This window comes from Hyaloscypha bicolor, assembly GCF_002865645.1.
Source record: "Hyaloscypha bicolor E unplaced genomic scaffold K444scaffold_117, whole genome shotgun sequence".
Taxonomy (NCBI): Eukaryota; Fungi; Ascomycota; class Leotiomycetes; order Helotiales; family Hyaloscyphaceae; genus Hyaloscypha; species Hyaloscypha bicolor.
The window spans coordinates 1,294,650-1,316,629 of NW_020194619.1; the positions used below are offsets into that span (position 1 = coordinate 1,294,650).

The 21,980-nt window shown below is 48.1% G+C and overlaps 5 protein-coding genes across 5 annotated transcripts; 3 read left to right on the plus strand and 2 right to left on the minus strand.

Moving 5' to 3' along the window:
• The first annotated feature begins 523 nt into the window (after nucleotides 1-523).
• On the plus strand, nucleotides 524-1,488 carry K444DRAFT_46455 (uncharacterized protein). The gene is made up of 3 exons (XM_024872875.1): nucleotides 524-730; nucleotides 800-1,013; nucleotides 1,088-1,488. The coding sequence occupies exons 1-3, from the start codon at nucleotides 704-706 to the stop codon at nucleotides 1,393-1,395; spliced, it is 549 nt and encodes a 182-aa protein (XP_024733996.1). The 5' UTR covers nucleotides 524-703; the 3' UTR covers nucleotides 1,396-1,488.
• A 501-nt stretch (nucleotides 1,489-1,989) lies between these two features.
• K444DRAFT_615547 (uncharacterized protein) lies at nucleotides 1,990-6,134 on the minus strand. The gene is made up of 13 exons (XM_024880753.1): nucleotides 4,909-6,134; nucleotides 4,696-4,835; nucleotides 4,444-4,621; nucleotides 4,234-4,390; nucleotides 3,993-4,169; nucleotides 3,871-3,934; nucleotides 3,694-3,809; nucleotides 3,610-3,645; nucleotides 3,379-3,550; nucleotides 3,303-3,320; nucleotides 3,168-3,234; nucleotides 2,864-3,123; nucleotides 1,990-2,794 (listed from the first exon to the last, which is right to left on the minus strand). The coding sequence occupies exons 1-13, from the start codon at nucleotides 6,109-6,111 to the stop codon at nucleotides 2,263-2,265; spliced, it is 3,120 nt and encodes a 1,039-aa protein (XP_024733997.1). The 5' UTR covers nucleotides 6,112-6,134; the 3' UTR covers nucleotides 1,990-2,262.
• A 499-nt stretch (nucleotides 6,135-6,633) lies between these two features.
• Nucleotides 6,634-9,086, plus strand: K444DRAFT_615552 (uncharacterized protein). Its single transcript, XM_024880754.1, has 7 exons — nucleotides 6,634-6,898; nucleotides 6,950-7,237; nucleotides 7,290-7,320; nucleotides 7,395-7,599; nucleotides 7,652-7,912; nucleotides 7,964-8,044; nucleotides 8,092-9,086. The coding sequence occupies exons 1-7, from the start codon at nucleotides 6,723-6,725 to the stop codon at nucleotides 8,877-8,879; spliced, it is 1,830 nt and encodes a 609-aa protein (XP_024733998.1). The 5' UTR covers nucleotides 6,634-6,722; the 3' UTR covers nucleotides 8,880-9,086.
• Nucleotides 9,087-14,490: 5,404 nt separating this feature from the next.
• Nucleotides 14,491-15,762, plus strand: K444DRAFT_644772 (glycosyltransferase family 69 protein; the record flags this gene model as incomplete). The annotated part of the gene is made up of 2 exons (XM_024885003.1): nucleotides 14,491-14,524; nucleotides 14,729-15,762. The coding sequence occupies 2 exons, from the start codon at nucleotides 14,491-14,493 to the stop codon at nucleotides 15,760-15,762; spliced, it is 1,068 nt and encodes a 355-aa protein (XP_024733999.1).
• A 1,939-nt stretch (nucleotides 15,763-17,701) lies between these two features.
• K444DRAFT_534135 (uncharacterized protein) lies at nucleotides 17,702-21,008 on the minus strand (the record flags this gene model as incomplete). Its single annotated transcript, XM_024875196.1, has 6 exons — nucleotides 17,702-17,984; nucleotides 18,032-18,488; nucleotides 18,536-18,726; nucleotides 18,774-18,875; nucleotides 18,925-20,508; nucleotides 20,554-21,008. The coding sequence occupies 6 exons, from the start codon at nucleotides 21,006-21,008 to the stop codon at nucleotides 17,702-17,704; spliced, it is 3,072 nt and encodes a 1,023-aa protein (XP_024734000.1).
• Between the last annotated feature and the right edge of the window lie 972 nt (nucleotides 21,009-21,980).

The following is a 21,980-nucleotide window of genomic DNA, read 5'->3' on the forward strand; positions in this document are numbered from 1 at the left end:
TCTAGCGAAATGAGCTGCAGAGCGTTCTCCCAACCCCAAAATTCCACACCAGCCATACCGTCAGAGTTCTGCTGCCACAATCTATTCAAACCCCTAAAGTTGCATGTTTTGCCTCGAAATACGGGGGTTTTTGACGTATCAAGCCTGATCGAGCACGAACTTGCAGGAGTGGCGCCTTGTTGTGACGTCAGCGTCACATGACCTGGCCCTAGCGTGGCACCCTGTACTAAGCTCGAGCTTCCCGCTCCCCTCTTCTCTTCTCTCTTTAGACGTTACATACACACCCAATACAGCTGATTCTGCATCCAGAACACCAGCCACGGGTCGTGATACGCCTGGCATGGCATGGCAGGCGTGTATAGCGGGTCACAGCGCGTATTCCGGTTCTGCGAGGGCAGTGCGAGAAAGCTATATGAACACTTTGATTTCCCCGTCTCTGTCATCTTTTTTGCAGTCCAGCTGTGCAGCTAGCAGCCAGCGGAGGGTTTCTTAATCACTCCTAACCATTTCCACCTCGAGATGGCCACTTTTGTCTTCAAACTACAATATACTTATGTGCCAACTGTTGAGCGCTCCCAGACCGCAGCAACCCGCCGCAAACTTGCCCCAAAGCAAGTTGGCATCCTTGACAAGCTCCAGCATGTCAGGTCGAGCGGTACATCACTCAGCATGGTAGCAGCAGTAGTGGCAGCAGCTAATAGTAATGGGGGCTATAAATCCGGAATTCGAGGTATGCTCCAAGATGAAGACGTGTTTGGCTTGTAGCGACAGTAACTGACTTGTGAATCCCTGAGCAGAGACGGGCACTTTTTGCGGTGGTGACGACGACGACGACCGCAACAACCACGACCTCCCCACAATCGAGGAACTACTATTTACCAAGCTACAGGAGCAAAGCTTCATAACGGAGGATCGAGGCCTAGATAAGACGCGCTTCGGAGTTGAGGAGGTAGCTTTAGAAGAGAAGGGCGGCGCTGTCGACCAGAGCAGGTCAACACAAAGCGATAACTTAGGTAGGAGTCTAGGTAAGCGCGTACCTGTTACCTCTTGTCGTGGAAATGCGACCGGTTTTTCTGACGTGGGATAGATGATCCAATTGTCCTACAAAGAGATGACGACTCGAGTACCTCCGAAGCTGAAGTTAATAACAATACTCTTCGTGCCGAAAGTGTAGGAGTACTAGGCGCGGGTCTTTTCGATAGCCTAGAGATAGCCGTCGACTCAACTCCGGCCCCTCCTCCCAGCTCCGATGGGTGGCACGATATTAATAACCCCCCCGGACAGCTCTACGTTTGCCGCTTACGGAACATAGAGCTTCGACGTCAAACTCCATACATCCTCATACCTCTTCTTCGTCCCTCTCAAGCGAGCCATTGCACTATAGCATTGGTATAGAAGGATCGCGCCACGCCAGATCCGAGGCCACGACCCCCTCTTCGAGCCCGCCTCCGCACTATTGCAACGCGTCACTAGAGAACAAGCTCATTCCAGAGGGCCACCTTTATACCGGTCGAGGCCTAGTAGACGAACACGGATTGTTTGGCCCTGCACTCGACATTTTCCCCATTGATGAAGGGGCGATGGAGCAGCAGGTGGTGGAGCAAGAGGAGGACAAAGATAATGATAAGGATAAGGGACCGCAGCAGGAGGTGAATGGGGTGGCAGAGGTAGTGACAGCCGAAAGAGCTGGCAATACCTATCTCTCCGGCAATGCGGATAGAAGCTCAAGACCGGCTGAGTCACAGCGGCTGCATTTCAACCGCGATCCATCACTAACGACAAGTCATGACGAGGCGGAATGCGATATTCAAAGTAACGACGAGCTGAATAACACTGGATCCGATGAGGATAACGGAAAGACACATCCTATGCAAATTAATAATTACGAGTTACTGAGAATACCCCAGAAGTTCAGCCTAGGTTAGAGATCAAGTTTCCCCGAAATCAGCGTGGTTTCTGATCTAGCTACAGTGTGTTTCAGTTGAGTGCGGGGTAGTAAGCGGACATTTTCAGCACAATATTCGTTCAGTTTGGACTCGCCCTCTCCATCATCTTCAAAGAAAAAGTTTACCATGATTCTAGGGAGGATATTACAACCATGTTGTGAGTGCCAATACAAACACTCCATGTCGATGAGCTTCAAAATGTACTGCAAACGTTTGACGGATGGACGATATATTTTTTTCGATGTCTGCTCGGGGCGACTCTTCGAGCTATCTAGCCCACCTCTAAGGCAAATAGGGAGGGAAAAGATTAAGACTTCTAGTACTTTGCTCTCTTCTTTTTCATCTCCTGGAACCTCAAAAACTCTTCGAACTCTTTCATATCCAACTGATTCGACCCAGTGGCACTTTCGCCTTTTGAGGAGCCGGCAGCAACAGCCTTGCCTTTAGCCATTGTGGAAGATGCATCTCCGACACGGGGCAAAATTTCTTCTTCGTCATCGTCATCACCATCTTCATCATCCATATCAGATGACACTTCGCTTTCGCTCTCAGGATCTTTAGAATTTCGTCCAACAGGGCGAAGATGCCTTTCTTTACTCCATTCGGAGCGCACTGCAGGAGTATTGCTTAACCCACGAACACCAAATCTATCGTACCGAATGTCCTCTCGCCTAGCCAGGTCCGCGTCTGTGGCTCCAAGTGTCTCTTTCATGTAGATATCAAATTCCTTGGAAGCTTCTGCAACAATTTGAAACTGTTCCTTGCCGAGCGTTGTGGTCTCCGCCGCAGACTGGCGAGAGCTGTACTCTGCGAGCGTGATAGCAGTTTGGAATGCATTCCGGATTTGCCTTCAAATTGGTTTTAATTAGTAGGTTGTGAAGCCTCTAGATTGGGCAGGGAAGAGGTATATATCTTACCTTCCGTTCCATGTGGCAAGCCCTTCCTTCTCCAGGCGCTTAAAATGCGACTTAGCGAAGCTCTTTATCTCTTTCGACTTGACTTTGAAGTCCACATTCTTCGACGCTTTCTGTTCTGCAAGAGTTCTGTCGAGGAGGATCTGGTAAAGCTGGAGGGTTGCATCGAGACCGAGGTGCGGATAGAATAAGCTCATGTGGATGCGGGATTTGAAGGCTGGATCGATGCTTCCAACACGGTTAGTAGTTAAGAATAGTATACCCTACAATGTTAGCTACCATTTGGCCACCTATTTCGCCAACTTACACTGTAATACTCAAGAGTGCGGAGGAACACACTGACAACCGCGTTTCGCCTAAGGTCTGTCTTGTTCCTAAGAATTTGATTGTCAATATTAATTTCACGTACAACGTGTACAGATCGTTGAAGACCCTTGCTTACCTCTTGGCCATGAACACACTATAGGTAGGTCAGTTAAGCTCTAATTATGCAAATTCTAATTTGGATCTGCACTCACTCGGCTTCGTCAAGAAGAAGGACGCAACCCCACTTGTGAGCTAGTTGGAAATTATGATCAAGAGTATTCTGAACTTCCGCGGCTGTTTCTCCAATGTCTCCGCAAGTCACTGGGAACAGTGGGCGTTGAGTAAGATCCGCAACGCATTCTGCGGTCGAAGTTTTTCCAACGCCTGCAACACGGTCAATTCGCTGAGCTTCTCATTCTGTGTTGGATTGGTTGGTAACAGACCTGGTTCACCGTGGAGAAGGATGATCAAACCCTTGCCTAAACCTCACATTAGTCATTGAGCTGAAATAAAATCCACAAACTCACCCTTGCCTCTGACTAGATCCATGGACGCCCCCAAGTTCGAAGTAGCGGTCGAATTTGTTGAATCTCTTACATGATTTCTTACCAATGCCTTGACAGTTTCCTTGTGTCCTGAAGGTCTGATATATTGTCAGTTAAATGAAGACGTAGAAACCACCTTTGGGGGAGGGGTTGATTTACAGCACTAGACTATCGAAGTTGTTTTCATACATGACATCTGAGAGATCACCGATGTTCACAGTTACTGCCATTCGTATTAGCTTCAGGAGAATGATAAAGAAATCCAACTTATTATCGCATACCCCACTGCCTGCTCCTGAGGACAAATCCATATGCCCAATGAGGAAGCAATATTTTGTCTTTCTCAGCAAGATCACTCGCAGGAAACAGCCTCAAAGCATGGCGATTCATCTGAATGTATTCGTCAACTCTTGATTTGTCCATTTCAAGATCTTTCTGAATGGTGTCACTTCCGCAGCCTAAAAGTGTAAGCAAATTTACGGCCCCACTCGATCAGAATTTATAATCCAAAGAGACACCCACATCCTTCATTGAACTTTACATGCGTGCAAAAGGGCGGGACTTGTGTTTCACGTATATCACCCTCAGTCAGATCGGATTCATCAAAGTCTAAGTCTTGGTGCCATTTGGGATTTCTATTGATCGCAAAGGTCGTGTCGACGATTATCTGAGCATCAATCTATAAAGCAAGAGTGTTATTTTTCTAGTTGGAACTTTGATAGGAGGTAGTACTTCTTCTGCAGGCTCATCCAACGTCGTTCCTACTAGCAATCTGTGCGCGTATGGAAGTTTGGTTAGTTCGAGGTATCTTGTGCCTCGATCGACGAGATCTTTTTCTAGAGCCTCTCGTGAGGGATCGAATTTCAAGGGGAAAACGGGTAAAGAAGTGATATGTCTTGTGCCAAGAAATCTGCTCTATGATTAGCTCCGGAAATCAAGAATTCAGCTGCCAATATTTCTGGTCTGAGATGGAGGAAAACGAACTTCCGGATAGAAAATGAGGTAAATTTAGGTCCAAACGATGATCCATCAAAACCGAGGTTGTAGCAATCTATCGCAAAACCATCAACATGGACAGGCTTTTGATCCATGTCAGTCTTGGAAATCAAAATCTCGCGGCCGCCCTAAACAGTGTTCTCAGCATAAAAGTTCAATTTTGGAAATACCCGCGAAGCAGGTATGTGGGTGTGTTCTCACAGTGAAATTGATCACTCGATAGACCTTAGGCACGGTGGACTGTTGTATCACATTGTCTCCTAAATTGAACAGATGCCACAGGTCTTCGTGTTCAATGGTGGTCGCTGTACCATCCTTGATCTTGCTTCTCAACTCTAGCGTTGGTTTCAAGTCAACATCAAGGAACTCTATTAGCAGTTTCAAATCAATAAGAAGATCACTGTCATCATATTCCTTGCGTTTGCGCTTGGTGTCCTGTGTTTCTTGCGCTTTGCCTTTGGATTCTGTAACTTCGTTGCTTTTCTTCTCGATTTGAGTTTCCAATTCTGCAACACTCGCTCTGATCTGTTTTTCAAATGCACAGAAGATTTTGAATGGCTTTCGAAACACAATCGCAGAAGGCTGGGTTTTTCCGTCGTGTGCGCGAAGTGCTATTCTTGGCTCTGTGTCTTCACCGGAAATCTTTCCAAGGTGCCTGGCTAAAATCCTGGGCCGAATCCTTATAACTTCTGGTGATCGTTGGCCACTGGCGTTATCTCCAGTCTTAGTTTCATTTGAACCAGGACCCCTATCGACAAGAAGAACTTCTAACGCAGGCTGCAGATGTGGCGGAATCGTTCTCGATTCTTCGGTCAATCGGAATTCAGGAGCGGAAGATCGTTTCAGCTCATGGAGATACACAGGATTGCTCACCGATTTCGCAAACTCGAAATCTTCTGGTAAGCCTTGTAAATCTCTTCGTAGCTTCTTAACTTCCTTCTCTAGATTCTTGACCCTAAGATCGGTATAGGCTATATGTAAGATGGCTTGCCTGCTTCTGACTTCCAGTCTGTCCCTCTCTTCCTCCATCAAATCCGGGACCAAAGATTGATAAACAGCTGTACCAGCTTTGTGAGTGGCGACGGGTAAATTCTCATCATCGTCCATGACCTTGTTGGCAAGGCTTTGGTAGAAAGTCACTTCCTTCTCAATCTCACCGCTCGTTTCGGAAGTGTGGAGCTGGCCCTCATCATTCGCAGTTGCTTGAATGCTATTTTGAGGATCCCTGGAGCTATCTTTCGAAGGTAGCTGGATCATTGGATTGGTGTCAACTGATTGGTCATTGTCATTGCTCTGTTCCCCTCTCCCGTCCGTGGGCAGTGCAACCTCGTCGGCCTGGCGGGTAGAAATCGTAGAATTGGAATGTGGATTCCCCACATCACTCATGACATTTGGAGCTGACATAGCTCTAATTTGCGGAATCTTTGCTCTGCGAAAATATGTTAGGATTTCTAAAGCTTGCCAAATTGGGGAAGTCCAAAAGCCCCGGCTTATCACTTTTATAAATGAAGCTGAACAGCACTGAGGATCAACACTGCATGAGGCACGGGGGAAATTGAATAATAGGACGAACACACTTGTCGCGAATATTTATAAATGTGCGGTATAAATGTGCGGCAGGAGCGCGCAGAGTAACATTTGTGTGATGGATGTTGCATTTGCTGACGAGTCAACGTCGGGGGTGGTTCGAGGCGCCACCCATCTCGTCTCCGTGCATATCTCGCTAATGCGCTTACGAATTTGGGGGTTGGATCATTGTGCCTTCGTGGCAAGCTTCTACTGGATGCAATTTCCAGCCCTTGGACGAGCCTCGTCTTGTGGAGCCTCCCAAATTGTCCCAAAGTCGCGGGTTAGCCAAGCATTTCAACCGCCCCCACGTTGCTTGAACACCGAGTACTTGTACGACTTTGAAAAATTGTCCGGGCGCAACGACGCAGGCTTCTTTTCAAACCAACTGCGGTTCCTAGATCAATGTTTGATGACACATAGTATCTACGGCGTCGCAAAGGCTGGCAATGGAAAACAATCTTCAGGAAGAGTTCAGACTTGCACGTTCTCAACGAGTCGCAAACGAGGCTGCAATGTTTGTTGAAAACAATGTAGTGCTAGCACAACCGCAGCCTCCTGTCTATGCGGAGCAGCTGGATCGGTTTGTATCTGTAGAGGAAGGAAGAAGGTTGCAGCAGATAAGGCACGATTCCTCTCCTATATGGCATCTGAGGGAATCTAATACACCAAACAGCGCAGAGCTGTGGAAAGAAGCGGAGGCGGAGAAGAACAAGCTTTTTGCGCTTATGCAGCAAGTACAACTCAAACTCAGTAAGAAAAGTAAAGGAGAGTACAAGCCAGTTGATCTCAAAACCTGCAACTGGGGAGAGGTCATGTACGAGGTACATGCCACTAATCAAAGCTGGAAAGGTTTGCCTGGAAGTATGTCCAAGGGTCGGAAGTGTCTTGAAAGATTGGGGCAAGACTCAGGAGCATTTCAAGCGTGGCTCGGAATTCTTCCCGCAGGAGACTACGGAGCGAGGTAGCTTCATTCTTCATGTTTAACCCAAGACATACTGATAGATATCATCTAGTATATGCGGGGTCTTCAAGCTTGCTGTTGGGGTTAGTCAAACAACCTATATTTTCCTGTCTATATTTTACAAACATTTTAGCGAACTGGCTGACTCCATATATAGGCGGCAGGTAGATACGTTGAAGTGGAGGAGAGCATATTTGACGCGCTTGCAGAGCTCCCAGAAATCATGGAAGACGCTCGAAATTACATACTAATCTATCAAGATTATCCAAACCAATCGTTGGAGCGCAAGACATTTGATCTCTATCTTGCCATTCTGAAGTCGCTCAACCACATAGTGCAGTTCTTTGCTGATAGTGCTGCAAGTAGGTCATCTCCCCATAATCAAGTCAGGCACTCAACTAATTAGTGGCATAGAAAAGTTTTTTGAGCCAATTGCAAAGCAAAAGAATTACAAAAGTGGCCTTACCAAGAGCCTCGAAGATGTTAGGAAGCATACTTCGAGGATTAAAGTGGCGGCGCAACAATGCCTGGCAGCTCGAAGCGCGAACATAGATAAGAATGTGATCGAACTTTTAGAGAAGGTGGACACTCTTCCTGAAGAAATTGGAGAGAGGCTTGCTCAGAAGCTCTACCGGCTTTTGCAAAGTAGTACTCTATTCAACAATAAAGGACATGGCGAGTCAATTCTGCGGAGCCAGTTGATGTCACGGCTGACGGAAATTGTAGTCACAGAACTCACAGACGAAGCAGCCCCGAACAGCACTATTGTAGGGACAACTAAACATTTGCTCGAACCAGCAACATACAGTGAATATCCTATGTGAGGAATGTTTTATTGAGCTAATTTTTTTCAGACACTGCAGTAGCTGAAAATTTACTAGAGCTTTTGCATTATGACCCTGTATTTGCTTCAAGATCTCTCAAGACATGCCTGGAAATTGGAGACAAATTGGACGACCGAGGAAAGGCGCGAGCGTCCGCGATGGTCGACAGCGACAAACTGAGAATCTGGCTCGCAGGAGACGAGTTCTCAAGCTCTCTACTAGTAAATGGACGATGTGACATTGAAGCGACAGAGGGCCAATCTCCCCTGAGCTTCGTGGATGCACAGTTAGTAAAAGTCTTCGAGCGGAACGGACAAGCGCTTGTGATCAGCTACTTCTCTAGCCTCCACAGAGATATCGAAATTTCCTCTCAAGGAACGCCAACTGCTAGGATGATGGCATATCTCATCGGCGGGCTGCTTACTCAGATGGTGGCTAGGGAATTCGAGGTGGATGTTTCATTCTTGACAAAGAGTGATCGGAAGAAGGTGGAGAACCTCGACCTGGATACTCTCTGTATCGCCTTTCGAGAGTTTACCATGCAGCTGCCGGCCCGCACTGTTCTTGTTTGTGTCCTAGACGAGATTGTCTTGTACGAGACCTCGTATCTAGCGGCTGAGATAGATGCAATTATGCGACGGTTAACTCGTTTAGTGACCAAACACACCCAGGTCCTCTTCAAATTGCTTGTTACCTCTCGAGGCCGGAGTCTAGACTTCCAGAAATATTTCAGGGACAAGGATATACTCGACTTACCTGCAGATGTTGAGTTGAATGATTCTGCAATGTGGAAGGTTCAGAACATCGGCGAGGGTTGAATGAAAACTATGGGGCGAACAAAAAGAGTCGGAGTAGACCATGACTTAGCAGGAACCCACATAACGTCACAGGGGAGGGCGAAATTGTAAAGATCTTACAAGAGAACGCAAAGAAAAAGGAGCTGCAATGGTAACGCAGAATACACGCGCAAGAACAGGCAGGTTGAAATAAGTGCACACTATTATTCCGAGAATAAATTATGTAACCCTTATCATGCTACCAAAAGCTAAAGTATGCCGTAGCAAATTCCGCCAGCGTTTCCCAGGATGACTGCTAGACCCAGCCCTGCTGAATTCATGAAATACAGAACAAATATAATTTAAATATTCGAGCTCTGTGGCAAGCAGTGATGAGATCTGATTGTAGCTACAGCTGCGGCTCGCTGCAGAACCGAACACCCAACCTAGTTAGCCATAACCAAAGCTACAGGGTCCTAGGAACAGTATATATCCACCAAGGAGATCAACATATATATCCGCGATCCCAAATATCGGTTCATACCTTCTGAATATAACCTCCCAGGACGATCGACAGCTGGTGAGGGCGGCTGCATTCGTCGGAGGTCTTCCGCGAGGAAATGGACCCTTCGGCGTCCTTTCCATGTGTAACACTAACACTCGAGGATGTGGCTGTCATAGGTTCCATATCTCTTCCTAGAGCCCTAGGGCGAGTCCTGCGAATCGGGAAGCTATTCGTTCTGCGGCACCCAGTCACTCCAATCTGCTTCGCTCAATCGCACACCAAATGCGCGACTTTCCTCCTTCAGCACATAGCTAGCGTGCTCCGACTCTGCTAAACCCTTTGCGAGGCTCATCGAGGAGCATAGAGCAATTGTTGGGGTGATTCTTGACTGAAGGTGGCTACAGATTGCGGATTTGCGGAGAAAATGTCCCGACACGCGAGTTTCAAAAGTGTCGTTTCAGGAGCTGATAATCTCCCCTACGCCATAAATCCCGACAAAAGGTCACGTAACCAAGAACTGGTTCTTGGTCGTTTATCAGCACTTACATGCCGTCATCGGCTGTAACTAGGCCACGTGAAGCTGCGCACGTGATCCAGAATCACACCTTTACAACCGAGAGTACGCCAGCTAGCAAGACTATGCCTTAAGAGTACTACAGGATTACGTACACCGTTTGTTTCTACTTCAAGCCCGAGCACTCACGGTTGTAGTACTACAACTGAGAGTAAGAGACATAGGCACGGATAAGTCAGGTGTGACGTGATGTCCGGATCTCCTAGATATTGCCTTTAAACGAAGGATCTAAAGCTAAGGAGAGAAGAAGAGAAGAGAGAGAGAGAGAGAGACACTAAGTCTCATATATATATACAGGGGGCCGACACGTGTAGTGCTTCCTGACCTAGTCTCAGGAAGGACTAGGACAATAAGCGCCGGCGAGGGAAGAGAAAGTAAGATAAAAAATCGTGGCAGAGGAGTAGAATTAGAAGTATATTACAAGACAGAATTCCAACTCCACATCTACAATAATATTATTATTCAATACTAGATAGTGAGCTCGGGAGCCCATCCTGATATTAGGGGCCTATTACGGTCCCCGTAGAGCCCGTTCTGGCTCCCCTGAATCCTTCTCGCTAGGAGCTGACGCTCTCGATAGCCGTGTAACCGGGGATGAGCAGAGGTGAGGCGGTAGAGAGCGCACAATGGAAGCCGGTGAGGATGGGTGAGGTTGAGGTGAAGCGAGGGTGAGTAGAGCGGCGAGGGGTCACGTGCACATTGGCTTGGCGCACTCGCAGAGGAAGGTGAGGATTGGCGCGAAACAACAGTACAGCTTGTCACCCTGCACACAAAATTCGATTATAACAGCGTCGGTATGATCAAAATTTTAAGTAGCTGCGGCAAAATAAACCTTGAATGTCCTGACAGCGATGGCCAAACCCCTTTGATTTCCCTGGCAAGCAGACTGGACACATGGAAAACAGACATGAAGCGACAAGTCGTTGATGCCATGAATGCTCTTCTGCTGGGTGGAGCAGAGGCTGATTCAGTAACCATCCAGGGCAGCACTGCATTACACTGTCTCTGCGAAATGGATCTCGATAGTTTCGTGATAGAAGCTATTCAAACTCTTATCGATAGTGGTGCAGATATCTGCTTAAAGAACCAAGCAGGAAATACGATCCTCGATATTCTCTCTAATAAATGGGTCAAGAATCAAATCAAATTCCATCACCTTCTCTCCGCCACCAGCATAACCGAGTTCGTAGTCAGTCGTATTCCTGCCCACCAGTTTCTGGTATGCAGAAATGGATTGCGACCATTGAGCATTGCTATCCGGACTCGGAGCGAATCGCTAGTCAACCTACTCTTGAACCGTGGCCAGAATGTGGATCAAAGGGACTCGGTCGAATTGGGGCACACACCGCTAGAATTAGCATGCATACATGGCTGTAGTACAGTGTGAGAAATGAATAGATTAGATTAGATTAATGGCTATTAATCTAATCTATTCATGAAGTTTTCTCATTAATCATATTATATTCACGAATTAATTAAGCTAATCATGATTATTCATGAATACCTTGATTAATGTACACGTGACCGTAGCACGTGATAAGCTAGCCTAATTAGGCAAGGATCAGGCTCTAGTGCTACCTTGCTTCTAGAGAGAAAAGCTCGCTAAGGCAGTGCTAGAGCAAGAACCTTACTTAATTAGGCTAGACTATCACGTGCTGTAGTCACGTGTATATTAATCAAGGTATTCATGAATAATCATGATTAATTATTCTAATCTAATCAAATTACATAAGTATCACGTTAATCAAATTCTATTCACGCTATTCATGAATATTCATGAATTAATTAATTAATCTGATTAATTTTTTCGCACACTGCTGTAGTATCACCACTTTCAAAGCATTGATCTCAGCTAGCAAAAATCTGTCAAGTGTATACAAGTCAGGGAAGGTTTCATGTTGCTGGAATTTAGTGCACTTCGCTGCAAGTAATGGAAGAGACAGCTTTTTGGACATTCTTCTCGAAACGGAACCAAAATGGGACCTGGAGGCTCGCGCGTCTGATGGGAAATCAGCACTGCTCTTAGCTATTAGACACGGTTATCTTACTACGATAAACTTGCTTCTTGAGCAAGGAGCCGATCCCACAGCAAAAGATAACCAAGGCTGGAACGCTATTCATCTAGCTGCCTGTTTTGGACAAGACAATGTCTTGCGGCTCTTATTCACAAAGCAATTCGATTGGGAGCTAGAGGCTCGATCGTCTAATGACGTAACAGCACTGCTCTTAGCAGTTGGACATGGTCATCCTCTTACTGTAGACCTCCTTCTTGAGCAAGGAGCCGATCCTATGATAAAAGATAACCAAGGCTACAACGCTATTCACAGGGCTGCTGGTTATGGGCGAGATACTGTACTGGAGTTCTTGCTCACGAAACAGAGTGAACGGAGCCTAGAAACACGAACGTCTGACGGCTCAACGGCGCTATTACTAGCAGCAAAAAATAGCCATTTTGGCGCTGTAGAGCTACTTCTTAAAAAGGGAGCCAAGCTTAAGGGAGCGTAGGAACCCGGATTAAATGTACTCCACAGAGCAGCAGAGGGTGGACATGAGACTGTGGTTAAGTTGCTGCTCGATATGGGCTTTGATATCGACACACAAACAGAAACCAAATGTACCGCACTGCATATGGCAGCCGAAGCCGGCCATGAGGCGGTTGTCCAGGTCCTGTTAGACAGTGGGGCGATCGCCGATATAAAGACTGATTCTGGCTGGACGGCACTGCATGGCGCGGCCGGTTACGGGCATGTTGCAGTGGTGCGACTGTTGCTAGAAAACGGAGTCGATATTACGGCGAAGGAAAACGATGGGGGTACAGCGCTCCATAGTGCAGCTGCATGCGGACACGAGGACGTTGTTCAGCTATTGCTCGAGAAAGGAGTTGATCCTAGTGTAAAGAACGACTATGGATGGACGGCGCTGCACAGTGCGGCTGCTTGCGGGCGCGAGAAGGTGGTGCGACTGCTCCTCAAAGAGCAGGCCGAGATCGAGACCAAAGACAAGGTTGGAAGGACTGCATTATCATTGGCAACAGAGTGTGGGCATGAAGCTGTGGTACTCTTGTTAGTTGAGCAGAACATATCAAACTGACGACCGAGCAAAGGCACCGGCTGAGCATAGACCCTTGATTTCGCATATGAGTGATGGCTCGCATCGAGTTGTATTTATCTTAGATCAGATTCGACAGATCCGATGTAATTGGAGTTCGGCTTGACCTTCGTGTCTGATAGCGACCGAGAATTGGACTTCTATCACTAGATCGTTGGAGATTTGGGCTATCTTTTAAGTGAAAACTCATAATCTCTTCTATAGCAAAATATACCCACAGAGCTTTTTCCAAGCCACGATCGCCGATGGATGCAACTCTCAGCTTGTGATTCCTGAGATGGGGTGCGGAATGTGAATTTCCCTGGCGGCTTGAGCGAGGGGCTAGAGACATGTAGTTGGAGTCATCTGTGCTTGAGCACAAAGCTGAGGCTCGGGCGTGCTTAGTTGTGATCATGAGATTGTCCAATAGGACCAGTCTATAGTTCATGTGATACTTCATAGCCAAATTAGCCTGCCAGACCTCCTCTAACTTAGGTTCCCAATGTTCCATCTCATACTCGCACGATGGCCGAAAGACACGCGAAATTCAACGCTCCTAATGTCCTCGCTAAGCCCCTTTTCACTGAAAATTTGTCAAAAGTTATCATAATATCAAAAATTCGGCGACCAGCAAAAAAATTGCAAAGTCGTGAGGAAGTGAGAAAAGAAATCCCGGAGGTCCAAAGTGTCAGTGAATTTTGGTATGTTGACTTCGACAATATCACGTGATTCGCCACTTTTTGGCTACAAATAGACCACTGCCCAAAACACCAACACTGTTGATCTGACCCTTTTAGGGTTCGCGGCGCCACGCAGAGAGGCTCCCGCTAGCCGCCAAACCGCCTGGCCTCAACATCACGAAACATGAGTTGGCATAATTGTTGGCGTTTTGTGCTCGCAGAATAGCATACTCGTCTTTATCAGTGGTCTGAAACTCTTAGCAATATTCTCATATTAATATATTGTCCAATTCAGAAATAAATGTCTTACCCGCTCTGATTTTTTTTTTATAGAAAAATCCTCCTGCGGCGTAAGCTTTTAGGAGTATGTACGCTCAATCGAGCTCCTCTCGTTGGCTCAGATCCTTGAAAATACCTATGTATCTTACCAAAGAATTTCAGACCACTGAAAAGGACGAGTAGAGTCTGCATCTATGTTGGCGGTCGAACGGTCTAAATGTTTCTGAAACCCAACATCGGCACGCTGCTCGGATCCAAGCTGTCGGGATTGTCAGAGAACACGGGGCCGGCCTATCACCGATCGCTCCGAGGGAATTTGTTCTGCCAAAGGATTCAGACGAATAGATAAATTTAATCATTCATTCTCCGAGCGCCTAACCCCTGGATGTTACAGCGGCAGCAACCGTTGCAACCCCGCGATTTGTGCCTCGCGGTCGTCTTCTCCCATCTCTTTTCCTCTTCATTCAAATAGCGCCAACCGCGTTCGAGCCAGCGTGCTCAATTTCGTGCATCAACTCCTCATTTCTTATGTATAAATCACGGTACGGTTACACACCCACAGGTTCGTGCAAGTCGCTGTTCTCACCCTTGTGGTCTTGTCTTTGCATCATTTTTACCGCGTCTCTCCTTATCGCGCACGGTTTGTACGAGTATCCTGTTCGTCTCCCCCCAAGCTCCTATTACGGTGACGTGAAGTCTCTTGCTAATTCCTCCTAAGCTAGCCAGAATGCAACATCTTTGCAGCGAGCGCAGACCTATGTTCAAGCAATCCTGAAGCCCCAAAACGACGGCATTTTGCCCCTTTTACAATGTCCGAGGTTGAACCACACCCGATATGGATATCTTGATACCAAGGCCACGAACTCGACAAAGTATTTCTTCGCCTTGGACATTCGTCAGCGGGCAGATCTTCTACCCAGGCTCATGGGTTCGATCGTGGAAGCTATGTGCTTTCTCGGCCCTGCAAGATGTTCCCTCTCAGTTGTAGAAGGCCACTCGAACGATGGCACGCTCGAGACGTTGACATTACTGGGAAGACATATTGGGAAGATGGGCGGGAAGTATCACTTCGTCTCAAGTGACATCGACTCGCTGGCCGGCGATCGCATTAGTAAATTGGCACAACTTCATAACCTAGCACTCCAACCGTTACCACGCGATTCAAATCTCGCCCACACTTCAGTTGTGTTCTTGAACGACGTGTCGATCTGCATGGAGGACATTCTAGAACTAATACATCAGCGTCTTGTTCAGACAGCCGACATGACTTGCGGAATGGATTGGGTCAATCTATGGAAAGATTTTACCTTCTACGATGTCTGGATTGCGCGGAGCATGAACGGAGATTCTTTCTTCGAGATCCCTTCCGATGGGAATTGGAATTCAGCCTGGAATCTGTTCTGGGACGATCCACGTGCACACGAACGCTTTAACACTCATCGACCCTTCCAAGTTTTCGCATGCTGGAACGGCACTGCCGTATTTACGGCAAACGTCCTGGAGAAGATCAGCTTCCGCCAGTCACATGAAGATGAATGCCATCAAGGAGAGCCGTCCCTTTTCTGCAAGGACATGTGGTATCATGGTATGGGAAGGATTGCCGTAGTGCCGTCGGTCAATCTAGAATACTCCGACGAGGCCGGGAAACAGATCAAAGAACTGAAAGGATACGTTTTTGATTGGGTACAAAAGGAAGAAAGCGAGCAATTGATTGAGTGGGAAGCAATGCCCCCAAAGCGGGTAAAGTGTATGAAAAATTACGGAGAACAGGAATGGCTGCCGTGGGACGAAGGTTTATAGATGTAAAAGGGTCGGCTCCAGTAATGGCAGTGGGCTTTCGCGCGGACCAGCCACACTGCAACTAAGAAGGGGCGGGATTGATATGTTGATTTTGATTGCTCCATTTCTCAGAAACGGGAGACGGAATCAATTTGAGAACATTTTGACGCGCGATACTGGAGAACACACTGATAGGACCAAGTCCTTAGTCGATATTAAGATCGATCTAAACATGCGAGGGAAAATCTTGACTTGCGATTGGAGAATACACTGATGGGACCAAGTCCCTATTCGGTCTTAAAAGATCGAGCCAGTCTGAAGACGGCATTAAACAGCCTGACGGTTGTCAGCGTTGAGGCTAAATGTAGGCATTTCGTAGTTTAGACGATCTTTGAATAAACAATTTTGACAATTCCGTAAAATGGTGAAGTGATGATGCAGAAAATGATGAGTGAACTTGATGATCTGACTTGCTCAGAAGCAGGTGAGGTTGAAGTTTTGCCGATGAGCTAGGCCATTTTGGAGTGCCAAGAAGATTCACGTGATAGCCAGCATCTTCTCCTGCCTGCTTGTCCCGGTTGACTTGCTTACCTTTTATTTGAGATGATTGATCATTGACCATTGATTACAGAATTTCACTTTTTTGTTCACAACGACTTCCGAATAACTTTGAACCTGATTCGGGCAGCAGCACATCGGAAAAGGGAGTGGTTCACAGACTCCGCGCCTGGTTTGTGCAACAACATCAACGACAATATCAGTTCCGATTCACATCAACCAGAGGTGTGACTGAGATCGCTACTAAAAACGTTGAAGCATTCCCGCATATCCCCCGTATGCAGTGTCACCTCTGGTTGTCTACCTGAAATTGGGTTGCGAAAGGGCCCAAAGTATGACAAATCCCATTCTGCAGCAAGCGCCGCCACCTCCTTCCTCGTTCACCCGTGACGCCACCCTTCCCTTCTCTCCGGCAAACCCGTAGCCTTGTGTAACAAAGCCACAAAAACGTGTTTGGAGACCAGTGTTCCGGAGGAAGCCTCCACGCGCCCAACGAATGCAACAGAGGGCTTCCAAGAACCGGTCACACTACACCTATCACAAGCCCCAGAGCCGCACTCGATCACGAGGCACCACCAAGTTCCTGTTGATCGGGAGGGCCGCAAACTGCCAACGAAAGCCGCAGCTGCTGTACCACCGACTCCCTCACCCTGGCTCTGCAACGGATGTTTGCTTCCCCACCTTCGGAACACTACATAAACATGTCACACAACATGGCACTCCAACTGACCCCCTTGAACCAGAAAAAAAAGAAAAAACAGTTCTCGGAACAATCTAGTATTTGCAGTCTAAAGACCACCAGACGCTGCTGTACTTGTATATATGTACAAAAAAGGTTGAAAACTGGGGGGTGCCCGAAAGTAGGATTGCTCCGCGGCCCTTTGTTCCCCCCCATTCAATCTCAGTCGCCTGAAAAACGTATATGATGATTACCCTCCCAGGAAAAGATACCAGAAAAGTATCCATGTTCGCAAAAAGTACAACGCCAGGCAAGGGGGACATCCCAAGAAAAAAAGGTATCGCGAAATGGGATATATAGCAAACAAAAAAAATTCAGATGGCCGCCCCAACCCCGTCCCCCTCCCAGAAAGCTAGGGAAAAAACATGTACTGTAGATTGCTCCCACATGTGAATGTGTGCTCGCTCGGTTGTGGTGTATATGTGACGATGTATGCCAATTAAATCGTTCATGATCATACAAGTGATCGAAGAGGAATTGTATGAAAAATGATGGATCATAGGATGACGCCACGCTAAAAATGCATAGGAGAAAAAGCCGCCAGCCTACCCCCCCAGTCCGTCCGGCTCGCCAGCCCCAATGCAATATATGTACGTTCGCTGTTAGACACAAATTAATAAGAGATTCCGATTCCATCACACCATCGTTCCGGATGGCTTGCGATCAATGCCCACCCATCGGGGCATCGGCTGTCGTGGCGCTCGAGAAGCTTGAGGAAGTGTTGGGTCCTTGAGGGCTGGGAAGGAGACCATTGTTCATTCCAGCCCTCTTCAAGATGATATAATCGAGAGCAAGTGCCGAGGTCGGCGTCGCGACTAATTTCAAAAGTGCTAAAGTCTTCTCCAGCAGGTAGATCAAGTCTTCTGTGGGGATGAGTTCATCAAGAATAGGGCGAAGAATACGATTCTTCCATGCTGCTTGAAGCACAAGAAGGTTTCCCCATTGCCTGCGGATCGTTAGAATATAGATAGAAAGATATCAAGGTCAACATACGCATGGGCAGTCCCCCAAATATTGGTGACAATCAATCTGTGCGTTCCAGGATCCCCAAGGCCGTAGAAAGCCCGAGTACTATGTATCGTGGCTTGGAGTCCATACCGAGCGTATTCACGGACCTTTTCGGGGACATCTTCTAATCTCGTTGTGTTCCTGCTAACCCTGGGAGCTTGGACACCGTCGATAAATTCATTCGAGACTTGCTCTGTGCTGGTAGATGGTGCGGATGACATTTCGAGGATGTTGAGCACAAAAGGGCGGTAGGTAATGACTTGGGCGCCATAATACTTCGCCCGTAAACGAGCTCCTAGAATATCGCTTGCCAGCTCGCCACTCTGTATATCCCACACCATGTTTGGAGCAACCTTATCGATGATGTTGAGACTTGCCTGTGATGCCTCGATTGTTGGAAAGTGCTTTGGCTGTTTATTTGTCAATGCAGGGAATAATGAATCTATTTGACAATTAACTCCTGCAAACCCAAAATCAGTGATTCCTTACCATCAGGTTTGTAGAACATGTTATGCAATTGATTGAGATGCTTTCGCAAGAATAACTGTGCGCTGTAGCTCTCGATGATTCTCTGATCGAATCCGTCATCCTCACATGCTGCTTGCAGATTTGGGGCTGGCATATCTTCTTCATATGTGAGAATGCCGGAGTGAGGACAAGGCAATTCCGCAACGATGTCACTATCAGTTTGTCAGCCAAGTCTTGGCGAAGGGATGGAGCTCCGTACCTCTCAAGCTGCAGACAAGTCCAGAATGCGAAAATCAGCGGATTATCCTTTGCTAAAGGGATCTCTGTCTTGGCCTGGAGCTTTCTAAAGCGATCAAGCTTACTACAATATTCGTCAGACTATGTGATTTATCGTGTAGAGAGGTGCTCACGGTCTCAGGATCACTTGAAGGATACGGGATGCATTGGCAATGTATGCGGAACTCTCCATGATTCGCGCAAGTTGTGCATGGTAGAGCCCGGCTAGAATGTAAGCGTGAACGTGTTGAAGACTGTTGCCTCCAAGCTGGTTGCCCAGAATATCGGTGGCAAAGGCAAAATAAGCAAGGCCTGGCATCATGTCCAGGTTTTTAGCTTTCGCTCTTGGAGGTAGATTGGTCCCCCCTTCGATCGACGTTCTTCGAGAGCGGGGTTGTGTTCGATCCATGTCTTGAGGCGATGGCATTCCCATGGAGGGGGTTTGTATTGGAGATTGTGGGTACCCATTTCGCATCGTGGGTGAGCTGTTCCATGAACTTCCCGGGTTGTCTCTGTCCTTGTCCTTCTCCGGAACAATCTCCGGTAGCCGGCCTTTCCATAAGGAGATCTGGCCCAGCGCCATAACCAATAGCACAATTGCTGTATTGATAGTTCGGAATGGGTGAAATGGCTTGAATTCCGTGAGTTCCAACAGGTGCTGGGGCAGTTCTGGATATTCTCCAGGAACAGGTGAGCGTTTCCGTTTCTGCCCAGGACTCTCCGGGTTCCTATACCCTCCTCCTAAAAATCCAACTGGAGGAGCGTGACCTGCCAGCGTTACCACTTGTTTTGGCCTTGCTTGTTTGTTTTCAGGAATGTTATTCAGAAAGGTCTCGACCATCTTGTGCAGATGGTTAGGAATCAGTATTGGGTGCATGATGTTGATGTTGTCCAGATAAGACTTGACTAGCTCCCAGACCGTCCCTCTACTTAGATCGGGCATCCCTTCTGGACTGATTCCTCCTCTTGTAATCTCGGGAGTCGAAGCGGGAGGGGTGAGTCCACCTAACTGGCCCCATTCCTCACCTGCTGGCGGTGTTGAAGCATTTGACTCCACATCGCCAGGCGTGCCCTCTGGGTGATCTGTCGATGGATCCTTGTCATACCCGGGAGGGAAATCCCCACCTTCTCCCCTCCCGAATAGCCTGAGCATACCCCGTCTAGTCTCTTGCTGGATCGGGTATTTCTCATTCATAATCTTTGTGGACTTCATGGCATCTTGGCACATCTCAGCGATGGGTCCAAGAAGAAGAAGTCTCGCAGCACCGGTTGTGTGATTGATTGGGATTGATGAGTCCTTAGGTGGACCAGGATCTCCGCCACTCTCCTCCTCTTCTTCTTCTTCTCTTGGCCGTGGCAGCTCCATTTGATCCAGTACTGCCTCCGTTCTTTCCAGCTGCAGCTCTGCCCTCTCCATTGGGTGCTCCGGTCTTTCCATCACGCGATGCTGCCCTGGAGTCGATCCGTAAGGGGATTCAGACGTCAAAACCTGGGAATCGGCCCTAACCGAAGGTCCAGAGTACGCTGTCATGCCCAGCTGGACGTCATCACGAACTTCTTCCTTGAGAGTCGCTTCAGCATTCGGGAGATTTTGGAGAATGTGCCTTTGAACTCGTCGCATCTCATTCATCTCAGTCGTGAGATAGTCAAATTTGGTGTTGAAATTATTTTCAAAGCGAGTCAGACCATCCATAATGTCAGCTGAAGCCTTGTCTTGCCTACTTCTATTAGCATTCTACGGTACGGTGATCGACAAAACCTACTGCTTCGGAGGTGGGTCTCGATAACGGCATTCAATAGTCTTCTCCTTACAGCTACTACACGCAGGTCTTCCTTCGTCACATTTGGCCTTGAGAGTACGACAACTGTCGCAGGCTTGAGCTGCTCGTTGTGCCTTCTTTCGTACCTGATCGCTGGAAGGCCGACCTGGGGTCGGGTAAGAAACAGAAGTGAACTGATGATCTGGAGGAGGGAGATCAGGTCTTCCGTAGCCGGGATGATACGGGTTAGAGGCGGACACAGGGCTACCAGTATGTGGCTGAGGATACGAGGCATACGGTTGAGGTCGGGCATGGGTTGGATCGTAGGATGGTGGGTGAAAGGGCCGAGCAGGCCCCTCGTGGTGAGGAGCATTCGCGCTGTGCTCGGGACCATGCCCCGTGGAGTTTTGCCTGTACTGATGTTGTGGCGTGTCTTCTGATGGATCTCTCTTCACCATCGTCGCTTCACGAGGCCCTCCGAAGGGTGGCAGTTGTGAAGGGGGCCCAGCTTGATAGCCATGCGAAGGTCCAGAGCTTGGTCGGCGGTGATCCGAATGGTCCCACGGCGGCGGCGGCGGCGGCGCGTGTTCTGTTGTTCGACGATCTGCTAAATGAGGTGGAGGCTCAGGAGGTCGAGAAGAGAACGGCAGCCCATGTTGCTGATACGGAGGCGCATGCTCTTGTGGTGTCGGTGGGAAGCTGTGTGAGATAGAGGGAAGCTGTCGAGAGGTGTCTGGTGGAGGCTGCCATGGCCCAGAAGGAGGAGGCAGGCCCTCATGTCGCGGACGCTTCTCGGGTGGTCCCCCGTTATTCATCATAACTATTCACACAGACTCTCAAGTGGCCACAGCATCAGAGGCCATGGACGGCCGTCGAGTGCTGCGGCTTCTTACAGGTTCTCCGTGAACACGGAGACGTTGGGAGCTCGATGGGAGATCATCTGCGCCGAAGAGTGGGACAGGTTGACGTGTTGATCATGTGTGTCATGTAACAGGGAACGCGCGACTGGGCTCGTAGGAAGGAATTGCAATTGTCTGTATTGGGAGACGGCGATCAGCAGTCTGGACGTGCATGGCGGAGGAGGAGGGTAAGAGCCCAAGCCGAGGTGGGCAGAAGAGGGACAGGCAAGAAGCTTGAAGACAGGATGGATACCTTAACTTGGCAATTGCCTGCGCGTTCTGCTGTGGATCTGCGAAGGGTGAGAGATTTCTGGGAACATGCAATGCGATGCACGCCGTTTACTCCAAGATCTCTCGCGGTTGCCCAAGATGTGTTGGGGGGGAGGGGAGGCTGACTCTGGAGAAGCGACTTCTCGTTAAAAGAGGCGCGGAGTTTTGGCTTGATAGCAACAACGCCGCCACCTTTCAATTCGCGCTCGCCGTTGCAATTGCACCGCCAGACACGGGTGACAATTCGAGGATTGCGGTTGA

Coding starts and splice junctions, on each gene's coding strand:
- K444DRAFT_46455 (XM_024872875.1), top strand. CDS start 704: ATGGGGGCTATAAATCCGGAATTCGAG. Junction 731..799: donor CTATAAATCCGGAATTCGAG/GTATGCTCCAAG, acceptor CCCTGAGCAGAG/ACGGGCACTTTTTGCGGTGG. Junction 1,014..1,087: donor AACACAAAGCGATAACTTAG/GTAGGAGTCTAG, acceptor GACGTGGGATAG/ATGATCCAATTGTCCTACAA.
- K444DRAFT_615547 (XM_024880753.1), bottom strand. CDS start 6,111: ATGTCAGCTCCAAATGTCATGAGTGATGTGGGGAATCCACATTCCAAT. Junction 4,170..4,233: donor TGTAAAGTTCAATGAAGGAT/GTGGGTGTCTCT, acceptor TTACACTTTTAG/GCTGCGGAAGTGACACCATT. Junction 3,935..3,992: donor CCTCAGGAGCAGGCAGTGGG/GTATGCGATAAT, acceptor TACGAATGGCAG/TAACTGTGAACATCGGTGAT.
- K444DRAFT_615552 (XM_024880754.1), top strand. CDS start 6,723: ATGGAAAACAATCTTCAGGAAGAGTTCAGACTTGCACGTTCTCAACGA. Junction 7,238..7,289: donor GCAGGAGACTACGGAGCGAG/GTAGCTTCATTC, acceptor GATATCATCTAG/TATATGCGGGGTCTTCAAGC. Junction 7,913..7,963: donor ATTCAACAATAAAGGACATG/GCGAGTCAATTC, acceptor CGGAAATTGTAG/TCACAGAACTCACAGACGAA.